Source organism: Hakea prostrata, chromosome 4 (assembly GCF_041222555.1).
Source record: "Hakea prostrata isolate BN-2017 chromosome 4, UWA_Hpros_2, whole genome shotgun sequence".
In the NCBI taxonomy this organism is placed as follows: domain Eukaryota; kingdom Viridiplantae; phylum Streptophyta; class Magnoliopsida; order Proteales; family Proteaceae; genus Hakea; species Hakea prostrata.
The window spans coordinates 49,819,881-49,841,762 of record NC_142603.1 but is presented as its reverse complement, the minus strand read 5'-3'; the positions used below and the strand labels follow the sequence as shown (position 1 = coordinate 49,841,762).

Below are 21,882 nucleotides of genomic sequence, written 5' to 3'. Positions count from 1 at the left end.
CTCGCCTCCCTTTATCTCCCCATTAATACATCTAAGGGAGGTGTTTAGGGTTTTGTGACTCATTGTGCAGAGGAACCGAGGGGTTTGTAGTCTCTCACATCCCTTGCCTCTGCACGTATCCCTAAGGATCCTCACTAGGAGTTGGTTGGATTTTTTGCTCTAGCACAACAAATCAAACAACGTTAGGGGGCGTTTGGTTCCGCAATTTTGTGAAATCGGGTTTAGAATCATGTTTCTAGGGAATCATGAGTCTGTGGAATTAAGTTCTATAGAATCATATTCATAAAAAAAATTGTGTTTAGTTACCCTGATTTAGGCAAGTGAATCGGTCAGAATCAACATTTGGTTACCTTGATTCTGAAAGTAAATCTGTCTGAAATAGTGTTTGGTTACCTTGATTCTGAAAGTGAATCTGTTTTGTTATTTTATTTGATTAACCAAAGAGCATAACAATAATTTACAAAATTCAATACATCAAGCATGAAATTATTGAGACACATTTATTGGTCGAGATTAAATATCACTAATTAAACATTAAATTATTAAAACCCAGTTATATGTTCCAACTTCCAACTCAGTACGGTTGTTAACGAGTTCATCCTAAGCTTTTTTAACCCATGGTTGTTAGTAAGTTTTGGTGAAAGTGATGTCACTAGTAAGGTATTTGATCCTCTGGCATTAAAATGGTTTTTTTCTTGGATTTTAATCCACAAACTTAAGCAATTAATTCAATCCAATGCATTAATCTTATTTACTTATAATAACCTAATCCATCAACTTTCCAAATTACACTAACAATTTTTTTGATTGTGTGTGTGAGCGCTGCTGCTAAAAGGCTAAGTATGAGATATGAATAGGGAAAATTTAGTGAATAGAGGCTAAGTATAGGGAAGCAATAGAAATTTGTTCTTATATTAACGTATTTAAAAAAAAAAAAAGAGGATCAGAAAATTTTGAAAATCTTCAAATTTCTTTCCATATTTATATCTAGTATGATATTTCTAACTGTAATTTTTATTTTACACTTTCAAAATCCAAAATATTTGTATGCAAAACAAAATAATATAAACACTGAACTCAATGACCTAATTATATTTCTTTGGATTACTTTCATTTAGCTCTCCTTTAATTTTCCTTACAACCACCTAAGGGCGCTTAGTTTTCATTTGAAAGAAATTTGATGACTGCTTCGTAATACCCAAACAGAGAAAACTTGGATTAAAAAAAGAATGCATAAATCATGATAGTTAGAAATGCATGAAATTAAAATATTAGACACAAGAACACAAACATGTCACTTAGTTTATCAGGGAAACTCTTAGCAGGAAATTGAAGTTGCCTAATTTTTTGAAAGTTACCAGATATGCATGATTCTTTCTCTCACTGAATGAATAGGCTTTATCAACGAAGAATGAATCAAAGTGGGTACATTCATATCCAAAACTGAGATGATCCACAGAGTTGTGGAGATGATGTAAGATATACAAAGTCTCTTCTCTAATCAGAAAAGGATAAAATCTTTCAATTTTTGTGGATAAGTATCAAGAAAAAGTCAGTTAGGGTAAACTACATTCTCTTAACATTGCTTACAAGGCTCAACCATTCTTCATCAGGAGAAGCAGTCAAGCAGCAGCAGCACTCCTTGTTACCATTAAAAGAATCTGGTCTCTCTCTGAAGCATGTTGCGACTTTGAGAACAGCCTTCAGCAAGACGTTAAGACCCAATGAAAGGATATTATTCAAATAAATTTATTTTAAACAAAACTGGATCTTCTGTAATTCAATGTATTTCACTTATTTAAATGTTAAACATTTTCTCTTTCAGCAAAGTAGAGAAAAATATGAGCAGAAGGAAATTCGTAGACATATCTTTTGAAAGTTAAAAATTTTACAAGGAACACATGTTGCAGCAAATTTACAAAAGTATTTGTACACATTCAATGAGTCTAGTTGGTTAACAAGGAGAATACAAACATCAAATCCAGACCTTCCCACCAACTGTGGGATGACAAACCAAGGTGTCAAAACTGCAGGAATTCCAACTGTAACCCTACATGTCAACCGCCAAAAACCTACATCAGGACATTGGTGTTGTCCAACTACCACAAACCATTCCAGCCACCAACAAGCAGAACAGCTGAAATCTCCATAAGAAAAAAGACCACACAAATTTAACAAACAACAACAGAACATTAAGTAACACAGGACATTGAGAAATGCTATCTTCAATGTCATCTTCAGCCTTCAAAATCTGTGCAATGATGAAACTGCTATCTGAAGTTGCTCTTGATTTTGATCTCCCACTAGATCACCTACTCCCATTTTTTGTGGAATTTTCTACAGATGATTGCCTGATACATTTCACATTCCAAGTTCAGTAAATAAGAATCGCAAACTTTTTGTTGACTGACTAAGGAAAAATGACCAAATGATCCCTAAACAATTAAAAAAAATTGTATGTTTCAAAAGGCCTAGAGTAGTTCTATATATCCAAATTTTAAATTAAGTTGGAATCTTCTGCTAAGACATTCCAGACATCAGATGTAAGGAACCTTATAATATTTTCAGAGCTTGCTGTGGAATTTAAGAGCTCAAAAAGTTGATATGTTATTATCGGAACCTAACAGTGCAGCATTATTATCAATATGAGCTGAATCTTGTCCTTGTCCCACACTTTGTTTCTTAGTTGTTGGATTTGGGTCCTCTTCTGACTGGCTCTTTCCGTAGAAAATTAAAGACAAGAAAAGAAAGAAAGCAAGACAATTTGATCTCAGCTTGAAATTAACAACTTGCAGGAAAGCATAAACAGGGATGCTACCTGGATCCCAATTAGTGTGCCATAGAAAAGCATAACAAGAAGATGGCAGGAAATCTTTTCAGAATTTATGAACATGAATCATGTACTAGAAGATTTGTACCAAAAAAAAAACAGTCTTGTTATTGAAGATAATGAGTTATGTTACTGGATATCCACCAGAATAAATAAACATTAAGTCCAAGACTAATTTACATGTGAAAAAGAATGGAAGATTAACAAGAGTCCCAACCTATAATAAACGAATAAGAATGCAACCTGCATATCTTAAGCTTCCGATACACTTTTTTACAGTGAGTTGGTCAGCATGGATCATGCAATGGTGAATTATGTAATCAGGTTCTTAATAATAATACCATTAACAGAGCAACTGGTTGCAAATATTTTTCCTCTGTTCCACACACATACATGAAAACCTTTATCTAGCCAAAGAGTGGATATGTGAGACTGCCAATCTGCACTTCTATTTCTTGACTAACCACGGATGAAACCGATTTCTCAGTATAACAGTCCTCACTTAATAGGAAAAGTAAGAGTAGTTGGCACATTTAGAAGCACATATTTTGGAAGAACAACTGGGAATAGGTTCTGGAATCAATTTACAGTTTATAAAAAATAATGATGTAAAATCACTTCGACAGACAATTTCAGAAATGAAATTTATGGCACAAAAAGTAAATGAAAGGTAATGGCGTCTCTGTCATCAGAGGGTTATAACCTGAAGCCCACTAAACTGAAACCATTATTGTAGGCACATCAATGTGGAGCAAAACTCAAAAAAGGAAAATTACAAAAAGATGATGCATCATTATAAACTTAGAAAATAACACAACATCTATTTTACCCATTGCAGAAACGATAGAGAAGTGAGAGAGAGACCTGGAATCATTCAGTGAACAAATGTAAGAGAGATGTTACCTTTTTTCTGGATCTCTTTTGCAGAAATGGGTGTGAATGAAGCCAAATCGAAGCTTAGAAGAGAAGGCGATGGAGCTCAACGAACCACCAGTGCGAGATTTGAATTTCTGAGAGTAAAAGAACTCGAGCAGAGATGTTACGAACGACGGAAATGAAGAATCGCAGAGACAATCTCAGCCCTAGAGAAGCCAAATCGAAGCTGGAGCTCAACCTCAACGAACCAGCAGAGATGTTACGATGAAGGAATGGAAGACTCAAAGAGACAAGCTGAACCCTAGAAAAGCCAAATCGAAGCTGGAGCTCAACGAACCAGCCCAGATGTTACGACGACGGAACGGAAGACTCACAAAGACAAGCTGAGCCATAGAGAAGCCAAATTGAAGCTGGAGATCAACGAAGCAATAGTGCTCGACGACGACGACGGAACGGAACACTCGCAGAGACGAAGAACCCTTGACAAAATTTCACGATATGGGTGATTCTGAAAGTGAATCACCCATATTTATACCCCATGTCCGAAACGATGAGTCTGTTTGGAAACCACCTCTTGAGATGGTTTCTAGTGGATTCACTTTTTTAGGCTAAAACGTGGATTCCAGGTGATTCATGGGATCACCTGGATTCTGGCTCAATTTTTAACCAAACACGTTTTTTTTGTTGGACTCATGATTCCCTGGAATCTGATTCCAAGGAATTGCGAAACCAAACGCCCCCTAAATCTCCCAATAGTTGAGTTGCATTTAAAACAAGGGAAAAAGACCTTCGGCAAAGCAGTAAAGCAAAAGAATTAACAACAAATTCAGCCTTTATCCCAACGTAATGGGATTTGCTGCATGTAAATGGACAAAGCAAAGTGGTGCAAGCTGAGGTCTAAACAAAAAAGGAAGAAACGACTCAAAAATGAAAATGACAAGACAGAAGACAAACAACACAGGAGAAAGCAGCTGTGCCCAGCAAGTCAGGAGAATCTCAGTTGAATGAGGCTTCCTACAAGTAAGCATTTAGAGAAACCACATATATGACTAGTTAAAACTAAATTTAGTTTAATGGAGTCAGCTTACTTCCAGAACCTTTTGTCCTTCCATATAATAAGCCAATCATGTAATAATAAAAGAAGTATCACAATGCATGTGGCTCCCACTACTGCAGGATCAGGAACTGGAAGGGACGGAACCCCTGCTCCAAAGGAGAGGCTGTTTCAAAGTTCAAAAGCTGCAACAAATAAGCTGCAATAGTGCAACTTAAACAAGTCAAGCATCAAGAATCTTTGTGGAAAACCTTACTTCAAGGTTTCCTAAGAAGTTCCACTCATAACAGATGAATCAGGATGCCCATCAGTCCAGCAGCTCACATGGTTTTTGCTTGCTCAGGAAAAGACCTTAACCCATTTAACAGTTATACCAAATATATTCCCAGGGCAAACTCACAAGACAAAGTATGTGCAATGCATTATTCGAAGAGTACAAATGAGAAAACTTTTGATACAGTTGACTAAACAATATGGGACAACCTAGGCCAAGTAGCTGTTCTACGGAAGCACAAGACTTCTGCCCATCTATCTAGACCAAATGCATTAATATTCCACTAACAGTTTAAACAAGATGAAGAAATGCACTCCATACCTCATGCTCTCGAAGCACCTAAATCATTCTGAGTAGTTCAAGCAGAATCACGATTCCTTGTGAGGCCTATGCTGTCCTCATGTGAGACTCTTGAAGACCTTAATTTGGAGGATGACTTCAGAGAATGTATTAGAGGAACATCCTCTTCAGGGTCATGCTCCTCCTCTTCATCTTGAGCACCTCGATCAGACGCACTAATAGAATCCTCTTCTTCACTTGAACCTTGGCCATCAAAGAGCTTTTTCCCCTGTATGTTACGTAATTTACGAGGACGACCTCTACGTTTCACACTTTCTTTCTCATCTGCAACTAATTGGCTATGTTAATTTGCTTTTCATACATAAAATTAGAATGAGGATGAAATCAAAATAATAATTAGACTAATGGGAAACCTAAGGAACAATAGAAGAAATGAAAATGTTTATTTGAAGTGTATAATAACTGGGATAATATTGTCATAATGGGAAGGAGCTTCCATCCAGCTTTTCATTTGCCTGTGACGGTAGCACAATTAAAGGATGAATTGGGACTTGCCAGTGTTTTACAATATGGACAAATTCAATAGCAAATATCAGCCCAAAATCATCTCATGCAAAATGTTCTCTACTGTTAAAAACAAGTGTATGCACTTAGCTAGCAAGAAAATTTCCTCTAGAAATCTTCCAGGGGTGCCACCAAAGATGTCACAAGGGCTGCTGGGTTTTCTCCTTCATGGAACACCAAGTTCTCCTTATTTGAAAAGACCATCAACAGACTACATTTATTTAAACTTTGTGACAGTCAAAACACTTAAGGAAGAAAGCTTTCTTCTAAAACACAAAGAGTGAGACAAGACCGTAGGTACCAAGAAATATAAATCTTTACTCTAATGATTTACCAAATGGAAATGGTTTTTCACTAGTACCTTGGAATCCCTCATTCTTCGCATATTTCTCACGCAATGTATCAACAAAAGTATAATAGGGACGCCAGCCACTAGGATCTTCATCAGTGTTGATATTCTCAGTTCGTTTCTGGACGTCTTTTAGACTACATGCAAAGAAATAAAGATTAAAAGCCCTTTAGAACAAGTGTTATTATAATTAAAGAAGGGTTTTTCGTTTTTTGGAGGGGAGATGCCTTCTTTTCTGTTTTTCTTTTTTCTTTTTTTTTTTTTTTTTGGGGGGGGGGGGGGTAGAAGGAGCAATGTTTGGGGGTGAAGAAAAAAGAAATTGGTTCTTACATGTCTAATGCATAAGAGCTTGGGAGTTTTGACACAAAATGGATAACAGCTCCTTCCAAGAAGGACAACTTCCGTGGAGCATCTATAAAGGCAAAAGAAACACCACCCTTAACAATTTGCACGATATCAACTATGTGCTTGCTTCGAGCAGCGCCAATTAATGTTCCAGAGAGACGAGCAGCCAGCTCATTGAACTCTTTGAAAGACTCACTTGAAGATGATTCATCATCACTTTTGGAGAGTTCCAGGACATGCCTTTGGTAGGCCTAAACCAATCCAAGTCCAAAAAAGAAAATACATTAATCATCAGTTAAAAAAACAAGATACAAACTCCCTAAGAAAACAACAACAACAATAAGCCTTGTCCCAACTAAATGGGGTCGGCTACATGGATTTTTGCCCTCCAATCAGTTATGTTTGAGGCCATGCTAGATACAAGGCCTAAGCTATACATATCCTTTCTCACCACTTCTCCTAAGGTTATCTTAAGTCTACCCCTAGCTCTTCTAATTCCTTCAATATGGATTATATCACTTCCCCGTACAGGGGCATTTATAGGTCTCCGTTGAACGTGGCCGTGCCACCTCAAACGACTTTCTTGAAGCTTATCACTTACAGGTGCAACTCCCAGACCAACTCTAATATGATCATTTCATATCTTATACATCCTAGTTTTGCCACTCATCCATCTTAGCATCCTCATTTCTACTACACTGAGTTTATCTATATGATTCTTTTTAACAGCCCAACACCCTGCACCGTACATCATAGCTGGTCAAACAACGGTCCTATAAAAATTTTCTTTAAGCTTTAATGGAATACACCGATCACATAAGACCCCGGACGCACCTCTCCACTTCATCCACCCTATTTTAATTCTTTGGGAAACCTCATCCTCTAAATCACCTCTTTTACTCATGATTGAACCTAAGTACCTAAAACAATCACTCTGAGGAATCTCTTTATCAAGTATCACCACCTCATCATCTGCCTGATCATGACTAAAGTTACAAACTAGATATTCTGTCTTCGATCTACTAAGTTTAAAGCCTTTTGATTCCAAAGCTACTCTCCATGATTCTAATTTGGTATTAATCCCCACTTGGATCTCATCAATCAACACAATATCATCCGCAAAAAGCATACACCAGGGGACATCATCTTGAATGTCTATGGTTAATTCATCCATTACTAGTGCAAATAGATATAGGCTTAAAGTTTACCCTTGATGTAGCCCAACTATTATCGGGAATTCATTATTTTGTCCCCCCACTATTCTAACACTAGTCACCGAACCATCATACATATCCTTAGCTATATCTACATATTTACTTGCAACACTTCTTTTCTCTAGTACTTGCCAAATTAATGCTCTAGGGACTCTATCATAAGCTTTTTCTAGGTCAATAAATACCATATGAAGGTCTTTCCTACATTCTTTATACCTTTCCATAAGTCTCCTAATTAGGTAAATAGCCTCCGTTGTAGATCTTCCCGGCATAAACCCAAATTGGTTCTCCATAACTGTAGTTAAGTGTCTAAAACGGGTTTCAATTATTCTCTCCCATAACTTCATCGTATGGCTCATCAATTTAATGCCCCTATAGTTATTACAACTTTGAATATCTCATTTATTTTTGTAAATTGGAACCACAACGCTTCTCCTCCATTCATCTGGCATTTTCCCTGTGTTCATAATCTTATTAAACAACCTAGTCAACCAAACTAGTCCATGGGTTCCTAAGTTCTTCCATACTTCCATACTTGCCGAGTTTCATCCTCCTTAAAGCTTCTTTTACTTCGGACATCGAAATTCTACGTATATAAGTTCGGACATTGGTGCCTTGGTGAAAGGTGTAATCGTCCAAATCATAAGTGCTTGAAGAAAGCTCATTTAGTAAATTAGAGAAATAGGTTTCCCATCTTTTCTTAATGTCCTCCTCACAAACTAATACTTTACCATCTCCATTTTTAATACATCTAACATGGTCAAGATCTCTACTCTTCCTATCCCTCATCTTAGCTATCATATAAATAGATTTTTCCCCTTCCTTCGTGCCCAACTTATTGTATAACTCTTTATACTTCTTTTCCCTTGCTTTTCCCGCAATTTTCTTAGCTTCATTTCTATCCAACCTATACCTTTGAAGATCTTCAACATCCTTAGTTCTTTGCCATGTCTTAAAACTAGCTTTTTTTTTCCTAATGGCAACTTGAACCTCACTATCCCACCACCACATACAAACTCATTAAGAAAGCCACACCAAAAAAAATAATAACAAAATAAATAAATAAACCAAGCAAGCAAGAACATTGGTTAGAGATAGCTCAAGCAACAGATACAATTTTAACTTGTTCTGTGTAGCTCAGCTTTCCCTGCATTTGATTGAATATTTTATCACCCAAGTAATTATTTACTTTCTTCCGAAAGCTTTAAGAATTAAGAGGATTCAACAAAAGGAAATACACACAATCACAGAAAATGTAACCAAGCGAAACATCGTGAACTCTTCATCAATGTGAATGTAATGATAGATGCATAAAAATAAATATAAGCACATTCTTAATGCAACCACAGGAGGTTGGATAATAACTACTCACAAACATGGTTCAAGGTCTTCCAAGATTTCCATCTTTTATGTTTCAGCAAGGTTCAAGCTTAGGCCACATGGAACATTAGCAGACATTTTGGGGACAAGAAGTTACCAACTCCCTCAAACATAAATGCATTGTCTGGATGATATCTGGTCAAGAGTAAGACCTCTCTTGGTGGGTTTTCAACCATGAATGCACAACTTCCCTCCCCCCAACTCACAAGAGGATTTTTTTTTTTTTTTTTTTTTTGGGGGGGACCCCAATTGCTGATTTTCTAACCAAATTTTCAACCACCCCAAGCTTGGAAGAAGTGAATTTTTCAAACTAAGGGTTTTACATTGATTATTGAAGTTTTATATTATAGGATATTTAAGCTGCTTGTTTATGTACATCAGTCATTCTGGGCTTATTTAATTGGAACTAAGCCTTGGGATGGGTTACACAAGCATTGGGACTCTGATTTGATGGGGTTCCTTTGTAATTGACCAATTTAATGTGCCCAAAATACTGGGAGAAAGTTGAAAACGGGGATTTGATTCATGGTTTAGTTAGGGTCCTGTTTTGAGTTTTATCTTCTACGGTATTTCCCTTTCCTAGTCAATTTAGGGCACCTTACTAGTTAGGCTTGGGTTAAAGATTTCCTTTTCACTAAGATGGCTTTTCATTCCATATTAAGTAGTGGGGGGAAGCCCACAGTGTACACAAATTTGATTAATGAAATATTGGCATGAGCCTGGGACACCTAGGATGAGATGCATTCCCCTATTCCCATCAGTAAGTTCTTGACTCCAAACCCCAGTTTCAGTCAAATCGAGTCCGAGACTGCTAAAAGCTTCTGGGAATTCTTTCCTCAACTGACTGAATCAGCAGAGAGAACCCTACAATCAGTATTCCAAGGGAGAAGTTAAGAAAAAACAATTTTGGTTATTATTGTAGACAGAAAGGGGGGGGGGGGGAAGAAAAATCAAGGATTCCACCATGTTTTACAAAAAGGCCATCCACCAGTACAGGGTCTATGGAGGGTCAACATATGCAGCCTCGCCCTACTTTAGCAAGAAGGCTGTTTATAGGCCCTAAATAGGCTGTCTTGCAGGTCTCATAACCTATCAGTCATCTAGCCAAAAAAAACAATGGCCAAATTTTGACATAAAAAAATGCACCAACTCAGCTAAGATAACTCAATTTTTTGTCCAAATGAGACCTCGAACCATGCTCATACATAAAAAGATGAACAACCAAAGGTTATCAGATATGGCTTTCCATCTCACCAGGTAAAAGGCAGGCAGATGATCTCAAAACCTATGTGCTCAATATATTCAACAGGGAGGGCTCAGGAGAATATTTGAAGTGATAAAATATCAAGAAAAGCAACATGAGGTAAATGCCCAAACATTTCAGTTTCCATTTGCAATTCATTTGTGCAACGATGTGACTAGAAAGAAATGAAAACAATCTCAAACAGCTCAGAATTTTAAGATTTGTGTACTTGTAAGACATACACACATCAACGCAAATATGATAACTGCAATCAAGACTGAGGAAATATAACCACTGCGATCACAACTGAGATCTTAAATGCAGGCAATTATCTTATCTGTTCCAATGCTTGAATGAAGATACATTGAGATGCAACTTGCCATTTCCAATTCATTTTCTTCAAAGATGCGGCTGGAAAATAAATGAAAAGACTGCAGTCTCAAGCAGCTCATAACTACAAGACATGTTTCTTTATGCATCATAAAGAATATGCATATTTATGCCAATATGATCACTGCAGTCAAAACAGAGATCTTAAATGTAGGCAATCATCCAACGTCTTACCCTTTTCAGTGCTTCAAGGAAGATTTTTGAAACATCCTGATTTGAGGTTTTCTTCAGAACAGCAATCAATTGCTTAACAATCTCAGCCACTCTTGTTCCATGCATCACAAAATGAGAAATAATCTCGGGTGCAAGATAGTCCTGCATGATAATATCACTTCAAACGTCAATGTGCAAAAGTTCTGGCACGATAAATAGAAAGGAAAAGAGGAAAAAGATATTTCAAGTATCATAATCCCAATACATCATAAAACATTTTCACCTTGGGAACTGTATCGGCAGCAACCAGCTTTGCTGCTGCAATCATGACAACTTCACGATTTATTTCCTCTACATACTCTCTGTTTGTATCTTCATCTTCCATCTCATCTGTAAGTAAATAAATTATTAGATAAGTCCTCATCACAAGAGCAATATGGGAGTACATAGCCAACTACCACCCCCTTCCAAAAATTGTAGGTACCATAGCTTTGAAACCAAACGAAAACAGCCTAACGTGTTTTGAGCAATTAAATCTCATTCAAATCTGTAGATTTTGTTGACGATATAAAAAATAAATGAAAAATCAAAGGCAAACAGTTGAACCATGCTTGATTCTTCTTTTGGGAGAGTAGAAAGTAAAACCAGATTTTACCATAGCTTATATCTTTTGGAACCCACCGCAGATTTAAAAGCTGTGACCAGTGCTTACATTAATAATAACTACAGTAACCAAATGTGTTACCACTGAAGTCACAACAAAAACTTTTTATCAAACCATCCACTTCTTACTCCAACCAAATGAAAGAAGTGTGGCCCAGCTTCATGATCACCCAATCAAGTACTAGGGCTCAGAATGTATCATGAACAGTGACCAGTGGATTTCCACCCATAAGTTCACACCATGTGTAAAATGGTGACTACAATCAGCAATATATAGTAACCAAGCTGTTGACTGAAGATTGAAGCCACATTTGAAAATGCATCTTGTTCGGCGTTCAGTCAAGTCAAAATAACTGAACCAACAAGATTCATGCATTCGATCTCACTGAAGGAAAAAGACCAATTAATAAATTGATTTTACCAAAAATCTCTATGGTTTTTTTTAAATGTAATGATTAGAAGAGCAGTTTCACCAGAACCATGCATTTCCCCCCTGTGAGTTGCAGTCGGCCAATTTGAGAGGAGAATTGTTGAATGAGAGAAACATTGGAACAGAATGACAACTTTCAACGAAAAAAAGTGCCCCTTCTTATCCAGATTGATCAAATTACCAAAACAAAGAAACCAAGAATTTGACAAAATTAAAGAAATTTTGTGCAACTCATTTGCTTCATCTTTTGTCCGGATATGTCAGAACAGCCCAATATGCATAAGGTAACAAAAAGATACCAAATTCAGAACAGGTTCCCGATGGAAGTCAGAAAGAAACCTGAATTGTTGAGCTGTTGTACACACAGTTCCCAAAACTTATGCAGCACAGAAGTGTCTGGACAAAATCCTAGCTGTTCCAGCTTTGTTGAAGAAAAGTTTGGTTTTCTGAATAAGCACCACATTTCAGCAAGTATGGTGATGACCTTTGACACAACAGAGAGTAGATAGAAATGAAGCATTTTAGAATAGTAAAAGATGTCATCTCTAATGACTTGATAGCTGTAGAAAAAACTAACTGATTTCAATTAATCTAAAATCACTTACTCTGCAAGCAAGCAAAGTACCATACTTTCCATCTTCCTGTTCTTCACTTGGTATATTCAAAAGGCTCTCAAGTAATCCAAACAAGGCGTTGCGTTTGGACAACAAGGAAGAAGATATGTCAGAGAGGTTTTCACCATCCCCAATAGATTTCAGGCACCATGCTACATGCAAGTACATGTTGAGAAGCATAAAACCCACAACCTGGAAGAAAACATTACAGGATGAAGCTAGACTGGGTAAGAGAAAATAAACCATTACTCACATAATTATGTAATCTTTACATGCCTCATCTTCCATATTTTGGGAGCCTCTAAGTGTGATCACAAAATCTTCAAACAAACTCTCAATTGGAACAGGCTTTATCAATTGAAGCTCATACAGCCTTTTCAAGTTGACAAGAAATGAGTACTCATCATCCCCCTCCTGCAAAAAGAGTGCAAATATTTCATCAACTGCATAACTATTACTGAAAAGAACTAGGTATTGATGAGGTTACCGCTACTTCTCTCATGGCAGATCTAAGCTTTACTATGAGCTCATCTTCAAGCTCCTTCAATTTATTTTGTGCAAAATCTTGCAGCTCTCCTTGACTTTCACTAGAACAAAAGCTCATAGCATTTACACATGACCTCAGTGGATCCTTCTCACCATGTTTGAAAAAGGCATCTTTGATGAGCTGGAGAACTGTTTTGAAATTCTGAATGACAAACGAAGAAGAACGGAGGTCATTACTATCGCTCTGAAACTGATGAAACCACATGGGAGGGGTTATAATACCCACCTGCTCCTGTCTCTTTAGTGAATAAAGCTCAAGTTTCAAATGCACAATAATATTGACCAGCGATGGTACTTTATCTTTGTCAGCCATGAACTTACGTAATAGCTGAGGATAGTTTTTCATCATGGCAACAGTTATGTCCCTTCTATTATTTTCCTGTGCTTCCTGGTAACAAATACAATAAAGAAAACTCAGCAAGCACAATAACTCTCCAACACAGGACAGGTATGTAATGTATAGCCATCAGTAGATTCACCGAATATTCAGTAAAAGATGCAGCTAATTGGACAAATGATCATTTTGAATAATACAAATGAAAAAGGGACACTTCAGTATTTTCCAAAAGCATAATTCATTTGCCGGCAGTACAGAAATCTACTAATGAAATTATAATAAGAACCGAAAATAAAAATACTTTCAGACAAAAAGGAGCTTATAATTTGAACTGGGGGGGAAAAAAAGAAAAGAAAAGAAGAAAAAAAACAGCATATACCTTCTGAGCTTTGGTATAGGATAGTTTTCGATTATCAGTAACAGGTACAATCCTCTCCCCGACAGCTTTCCTAGCCGATGCATAAAGCAGACGAACCAAGTTTGTAGCATGCACATCATCAGTAACCTCATTCGATGGATTCTCATCAAGAAGCATGGAGACAATGCACTTCCAATCCTGCGAAATCAACATGGTACTTTTAAAAACCAGAGTGAAAAATCAAAGAAGAAGAAATATCAACAGCGCACAGTTCCACTTCTCCACCTCCCCCCCCCCCCCGGGGCACCCAACAAAAAGAGGAGGAACATAGTGGGAGTCTTGTAGATGATTATAATCTTTCATCATTGACAGACTTCAACAACAGAGAAGACAAGGTCTAGTATGCAACAATACTTTCATGGCTTCCATGTAGTCCCAGATATCATCTATGACATAGCTACATAGAATTGGAGCTGCTGAGAACTCTCTTAGTATCTGCAACATCCTTCCGATAAGAACCTCAGAGGTGTCACCATCGCTCCCTGGTACAATGGAATAACCATAAGGCTACACAGAATCAAATCACATACAGACATAAAATGACACTGTTGAATTTTGGTTGGGGTTGATGTACCTCTTGATCTTGAGCTACTAAACTTCTGTGCAATCAAATGGTCATAAACTACGTCTCCAACGGCATGTCTGATCTCTGATGGCTCATCAACAAGTAAATCATATAAAGGACTTAAATCTTCACCAGATAGGAGCTGATGTCTGCAAAGAATCAACCTCAAATCATTATCAGATATACGCTGTGTCTGCAAAGAACCAACCCCAAATCATTATCAGATATAAGCTGATGTCTGCAAAGAACCCACAACAACTTTCAATACATGAAATTCAAGTAGGAAGGCAGAAATCCTTCAAGAGACCGAAGGCAAAGAATTACCTTAACAGTTGCTTCAGCAGTCCTATAGCAGCCACAGCCACTGAAACATCAATGTCATTGGCAAGCTCAACCATTCGGTTTAAAAATCTTTCAGTAAAAAGACTAAGTGATGGCACATTATCGTCCCCTTCATATAGGTTTTGTAAAGCATGGATGGAAGCCTTTCTTACACCAGAAATCTTCAAGTGCAATTAGTACTATTAGAGTGGCACCCCAAAAAAAGAAATGGATAGAGAAAGAAGGTTCCACGAGAGTTACTTTGTCATTCAGTGTCCATCCAAGGTACTTCAAGTACAGGTCCTGCAAGAATAATGAAGGGTACGACACAATCCAAACACCAAGGGATTCTATGCATGAAATTCGGATATTGGGATCAATATCCCTATACCGATGCACAAACAGCCTTTCAAAAGAAACAACATTGATTAGAGAAATAAAACCAGGCAATTAAAAACATTAATTGTTACTTTTCTTAAATAATCTATTTTCTTCAAAGAGATCCTAACCCTGTAAAAATCTTGCGCATCATCTCCTCTATGACAGTGATTTGGCCATGAGTCTTTGACAGTCTTTTATTCAGCGATTCCACAAGTGGACTCTCATTTCTCTTCTTCTTTTCTGCATTTAATTGTCTCTGAGTAGTTTCACGCTGTGAACCAAGTGTTTTAGCCACACTTATGAAGGACGTAACCAGCTGGAGGCCAACCATTGAAGCGACCAGGCGGTAAACTCTTGGGGGGGTGCTGAAGAACATGCATGAGAACTTAATCCACAGGAATTATCTTATAGTGATGAAGAAAACAAAGTTATCCAACAAATCCTGAAATTGTTGTAAGAATGCAAATATTTTTCTAGAAGAGAAAATGTGAAAGATTCTCTAGACCAGCACAGCCACCCCCAACTTTTGCCAAATGAGAAGTTGTTGGGGTGATTTATAGATTGACAAAAGGCAAAGTTTCAGCTAAGATTAAATCATATATCCCACCAAATATTGATGTGTTACTTCGTCTATTCAGCATCAATTGTTTTTATAGAAGTTTCTTTCTTCTTCTTTTTTTCCATTAAATTTCAAATTTTTATTTTCCCACTTGGCCCACTCTTTGTTGGCCATAGTTTGTAACTCCATGTATTATTATTTGCTATATTAGTTGTCAAAAAACTGTTGTATATATAAAATAATAAAAAGACCATACTCTCTGCACAAGGCTTCCATGCTTGGCTGAGAGAACTTGATCCACACTTACTTTCTAAGCTTTAATACAATTAAATATTAGTTAAATAAATAATTAAAAACCTAAAAGGCCATAAGTTTGTATCAATTGCCACGTTAAACAAATGAAACATATATTTTGAGGATAACAGATGATATACACTTTGAGGATTTCGTGGACTAATCTAAGACATATAGATGCGAAAAATGGAAAACAATTTCATATATCTGTTGGTTTAAGTGTTTACGAAGGCACGAGAAATCAGAATTCAGTGACAAAAAGACAGTTTGCTCCTTGACTTTTACTAGGATAAACATGTATTTTTTGTCTCCCTGCTTCCAAAAAGCAACCATATAAAAATGTATTAAACATGTAGCAATTAGTTCAATAGGTGTTCTATTGCACCAGATTTTTGAGAATAACTTCTTAGTGAATGGGCTAATTAATCATCATACAAATCTGTTCTTGTATAAGTATCATACATTCATACCCAAACTTACTAGCTATTGCCTTGTCTGAAACTTGATGTATGAACAAGGAACCTAGGAGTAAAACTTATCAACAATATTTCAACTCTATTGTGGCAGATATACGCACAAGCAGGAGAGAAACACCCCAGACTTCACAGCTAGGAAACTTATTTCAATTAACATGATCATTTGGAATACTGAAAGAACAGCAACGTACCAAGATAGTGCAATGATATAGTCCATGCACTTTTCAAACAAAACTTGGTCAAACAATGGCCCATTTTGACATTCGGTAACCAGATTGCCCCAAAAACCCACAAGGTTTTCTTTAAAGTTCTTCAACTCCTTACGCTTGGAACTATGGTAGTCTTCTACTTCCCCCTAAAGTTTTCAAATGAGTTAAGGATACAATTTGGGGGAACAGTGTGGTACACAAAACTAACAATTTTTTAATAAAAATCTTGGAAAGGCAAAAAGTAGAGAGAGGGAAGGGGTACAAGAATTTGTAAAGGATTTATGAATGGATACTCTCCTGGCAAGGTTAACTAGAGCAAACACCACGTCATCCACATCAGTCTCATCCAGGAAATCTTCTCTGAGCTGATATTTAGCACCACATGCCTGTCAATTGCCAGTTTCATGAAATACCAGTTCACACTACAAATAACACTTATGCAATAAAAAGTCAATAACGGGTAAATTTCCAATACTCCGGCCAATTGACATTTGTGCTCAAGGATATCCACCTGTTGTTATATCATCAAATAATATCAAAAGAATGAACACCACCAAAAAAGAATTGAATTACCTCAAAAAGCATCATCAGGAGTTCGACCATTGCAGTTTTTTGATCTCTTTCATATTGTTCAACCCAATGCTTGACCGTTTGGGGAATGAGCTTGCCATTGCCTTTGATAACCTCTGCACAAAAATATCAAAGAACACCCCCAAAAAATTCACTTTATCATCCTTAGAAAAAAAAGGTTCACAGGGGGGGGGGGGGGTTGTAGTTTCCAATGAAGGATCACACTCCCATACCAACAAAGCACAACCACAGATCAAGGTTCATGCCTAAAAGGTGGCTTCAAGAAAAAGATAAAAGAAGCATTAACAACATTACAACAACAAGAAGCCTTGTCCCAACTAAATGGGGTCAGCAAGCAGCTTCAACGTGTTTCAGTAAATTCAAGATTGCATAGCATTAATCAAGACTACCAAAACCTTGAAAACTGAGAAAAGATATGCAGATCTGATGTCACTCTTTACTCTGGTCAAAGAAGTACTGCATTCTTTGAGGACGCAATTCCCTCACTAATAATTTTTCACAAAGCAGATACTAGTTGGAAGGGAGATATTTCATATGTGTAAGCAGATAGGATTATTTCTCAACTCCATCACTTTAAAAGAGTTCAAAGCATTATGCCATAACAATCTCTAATTGAAGTTTTCTGTAACATTTTTAGGGAGTTTCCTTCACTGCCAGTGAAGGAAATAATTCCTACAGAGTCAGCTCTATCTGCCGCATAGTCGACCATTCATTGTCAATGTGTTGTCTAGGTAAATTTTTTTTTTTTTGGTAGACTTGTCTAGGTAAATTTACATACAGTGATACAGGTATAGATATTCGCAAAACGACTAAGAAAAAATTGGAAATCCAAAATGCAATCAAGAAAGTTTGACACATAGGTGGCCATAGGATTGCTGCCTAGTTGTTTGTAGCAACCTCCCTGAACATTCTTCTCCTTTTTCCCATTTGGGGTTTTGGCAAGGATATTCCTTTTTTTCTTTTCTTTTGGTAATGATATTCTTCTTTCATCACAGCCAAAAAAAAAGGGAAAGAACATTCCATCTATTCAGCAGCATGAATGATCAAATCTTTGTTCCACAAAATATTTTTGCCTGAAGAGAAAAAAAAAAAAAAAAAAAAAAAAAAAAGAAGACCCTAATCAGACCATGACCGGACAGAAGTAGCAACAATTGAAGAAAACTAGTATCATTCTCCTATTTCTTTCCTAATCCCCCCCCCCAAACCAGTAGGAACAAGGAAAAATTCACACATTGTAACATCACCATTAGAGCAGCTACTCGTGGAGGTCCCTCCAAAACAAGCTTTCCCCCTCCCCCCAAAAAAAAATTTACAAAATAAATCCATAGCTAGGGCTCTCTTTGGTACCGTTTGAATTTATGCTTTTTTTTTTTTTTTTTGATGAATGAATAATATATTAAAAAACAACAGGAAGAACCAGAATTACAGAGAGGGAAAGAAAGAAGAAGAAAAACAAAGGGGAGAAGAAAGTAGCTCAAGGGGGGGAGATGATAGAGCAGTTGAGGCCCCAGAAACTGACAATTAACCTACTTCTGGGGGTGTCAACAACAGGGGGATGGGGAAGGGAGAGCAATCTAGAAGAAACATCAAATAAGATGGCTTTCCAAATCAAATCTAACGAGCGAGATTTGGGAGTTCATCTTCTCAGGTTGCGCTCCCACCAAATGTGATGGATGGCGGCACTGAACACTAGCTTGCCAAGGCAATCGCAAATGGAGTGTCCAGCAAAGTTCCTAGAGATCCAAGACCAATCAAGAACAAACCCGTGTGAGTGTCTCGAGCGGGGCCAAATGGATGCCAGGGCTCTATCCCAGAGGGGACCGGAGAAGGGGCAAGAGAAGAAAAGGTGGTCAATGTCCTCAGAACCACTCCAGCAAAGGGTACAACTAGGGTTGGCCGGGATATGGCGGCTGATGAGGAAGGATTGGGTAGGGAGAGCAAGGTTAAGAGCTCTCCAAAGGGTGAGAGAATGACGGGGAATGTGGCCTTTGAACCAAACCAAGTGGGACCAGGGGACCTGGGGGTGAGGACAATGGATAAGATTCCAAGCAGAGGAGGTGGTGAAAGAATTGGATGGCGAGGGGGACCATATTGTAGTATCTCGGGGAAGGTTGAGGATAGGGGAGAGGGAGTTCCAACTATGTATGAGACTAGGGTGGGGGAGAGGGGATCAGATCCGATGGGAGATGAAGGTGTCCAGGGTGGCAGTCTTAGGGATGTGGGTCCCGTAGACAGCGCGAGGGCCAAGAAGGGTGAAGAGAATGCCCAACGGATGCCAAGGATAAGTATGGAGTCAAGCCAAAAAAGGGTGGAGGAGCCAACCGAGACTTGGATAGATATGGCAGAGAGTGCACGGAGACGAAGGATAAGTAACTTCCTCCAGATCCAAGAAGGATTTGAGGGGCAAGAAGCAGTCCAAAAAGAGTCTTGTTTAAGAATATAGGAATAGACCCAAGAGACCCAAATGGAGTCATGCTTAATGACAATCTTCCAAATGAGCTTGAGGAGACAGGCCAAGTTAACATCGAGGATGCGACGGATGCCTAGGCCACTCTCAGTTTTGGGACGACAGATCGCCGCCCAAGAGATAGGGTGAAGGAATCTAGAAGCTTCTTGGCCTTTCCATAGAAAAGCATAAAAGAGAGACTCCAATGGACTGGATAATGGATTTGGGGAAGGAAAGAACACTACTCCAATAAAGATAAGAAGATTGAAGGACAGATTGAATGAGCACCATTCTCCCAGGTTTGAATTTATGTTTATTTGGTATATAAACATAAAAAGGGATATTTGGTATGCTTTATTGTCCATATTTCTATTTAAAGTAATTCAAAACAACACAACATCCATGATGAGGTGGACAAGAATGATTTATTGGGATAAAGAGTTTAATGTTATTGACTAAGAAACTTTAATGAGAATGTGTTTTGCGGCACAAATTTCAAATTTTCTAATAACTTTATAAACTTTGTTCAATTTGATGTTCATTCATCACTAACGGCTCTTATCTCACAACCTCCTAGATTTCCTCAACTCCCAAAAACTTAGCAGTTTAAACATTGTCTCATCTCTTATCTCTTCCTTCTCACTTACAACTCTTATATAAAATATAGTCACTATTGCATCTCATCCTTCTTCTCATTTACAACTCTTCTCACAGGAGACAGAGCTCTGGAACTCTCAGAATTCTTTAACTATATGTGTACTTGTTTAAAACACATAGATAGTACAATCTGCATAATTGACATACTAAAATTATTTTTATTACGTAATCTATTATGCCCACTAGTAACCAAACGGTCATTATTTATAATTTTTAAACCTGTCATCATAATCAGTTATTCATAAATAGGCCATAAACATGAATTATGCCAAAGAGAGCGCAAGTGCAAATTAATGTTTCATGGACAACTGTAAGATGTTTGAGGCCCAGTTTGACAAAATTCTACCACTGCATTCACTATTTGACCCTAGACGGGGAAAAAGCCAAATTACTCCTGCAGTAAACATCTAATTCAATTCAAGTAATAAATAATTTTGTAGCCGATTTTTCCACAACACACACGATCATTTTTACAGCAAGATCATACTCGATAGTTGAGAAAAATGGTATATTTATAAGTTTTCCATCGCCATAGAATAGAAAGCGATACAAGTTAATGCGACGATCAAACACAATGTCTAGTAGCAAACGCGTACCAATCAAGCTCTGATTAGCTTTAAATGTTGAACTACTCCCCTCCAGATTCCTCTTTTTCCTGACTCTGGGAAACGCCTGTTCGAAATCATCCAATGCTCCGTCGCCGGAACCTCGCTCCAATTCATCCGTGCTCTGATCACTGGAACCACCGGCAGGGTCATGCTTCTCTACCGCTGGACCGGTCGCAATCGAAACCCTAGCCCTTTTCTATTACACAAAAGGAGGAAAAACGCCTAAGAGAAGTAAACTCATAGAAGCTGAAACAGAAAGAACCATTACTGAAGAAAATTCAGCGAAACAAAAGCTGCAAAACAGTGAATTGAAACTTACCGAACGGCGGATCAATGTTTCCGAAGCAGTAGGTTCTTCCTCCATGCCCTAAAACCTGCTGCTCGAGCTTTGAGATTTGAGATTTGAGATTTCACTCTCTAATTTCAAAACCTATAAGAAACCCAAATGGCCAAATATCGTTGTTTAGAGTAGGAAGAACCGAAGAAGCAAAGGATATATGAGAAGGGAAATCCCGCCAAATTTAAGCAACAATCAACGATGGTTTCGGCTCGTGAAAAGGCTAGCAGGGTCTGGGTCATGGTGACCCGTTAGCTCCTATAAATCCTTTTTTATCAGGATAATTTCCCATTTTTTTTTTTTTGGTAAAGAAATAATTTTCATTTGACCCTAAGGTTAGATCGAGAGAGTTCATTTAGTTTGATAAAAAAAAAATTTTACATGTGGGTCCCTTTAGACCATAAACTGATGTAGAGTCTTCCTAATGCAATATATTATATATAGGTCTCAACCAAACT

At 37.6% G+C, this 21,882-nt stretch overlaps 1 protein-coding gene across 1 annotated transcript; it reads right to left on the bottom strand.

Moving 5' to 3' along the window:
* Positions 1 to 1,822: 1,822 nt before the first annotated feature.
* Positions 1,823 to 21,668, bottom strand: SCC3 (sister-chromatid cohesion protein 3). The gene is made up of 22 exons (XM_089153390.1): positions 21,407 to 21,668; positions 21,076 to 21,283; positions 17,359 to 17,471; positions 17,079 to 17,171; positions 16,768 to 16,931; positions 15,376 to 15,612; positions 15,128 to 15,272; positions 14,870 to 15,048; positions 14,555 to 14,694; positions 14,335 to 14,462; positions 13,942 to 14,118; positions 13,452 to 13,613; positions 13,167 to 13,367; positions 12,956 to 13,093; positions 12,671 to 12,871; positions 12,405 to 12,549; positions 11,238 to 11,362; positions 10,994 to 11,134; positions 6,578 to 6,843; positions 6,260 to 6,384; positions 5,356 to 5,664; positions 1,823 to 2,351 (listed from the first exon to the last, which is right to left on the bottom strand). Exons 1-21 carry the CDS (start codon positions 21,449 to 21,451, stop codon positions 5,393 to 5,395), a joined length of 3,405 nt encoding a protein of 1,134 aa, XP_089009516.1. The 5' UTR covers positions 21,452 to 21,668; the 3' UTR covers positions 1,823 to 2,351; positions 5,356 to 5,392.
* Between the last annotated feature and the right edge of the window lie 214 nt (positions 21,669 to 21,882).

Excerpts from the sequence above, each read along its gene's own strand:
- SCC3 (XM_089153390.1), bottom strand. The coding sequence starts at position 21,451 with ATGGAGGAAGAACCTACTGCTTCGGAAACATTGATCCGCCGTTCG. Across the intron at positions 17,472-21,075 it reads AGCTAATCAGAGCTTGATTG|AGGTTATCAAAGGCAATGGC; the intron begins GTACGCGTTTGC and ends ATTTTTGTGCAG. Across the intron at positions 13,094-13,166 it reads CTGCCATGAGAGAAGTAGCG|GAGGGGGATGATGAGTACTC; the intron begins GTAACCTCATCA and ends CTCTTTTTGCAG.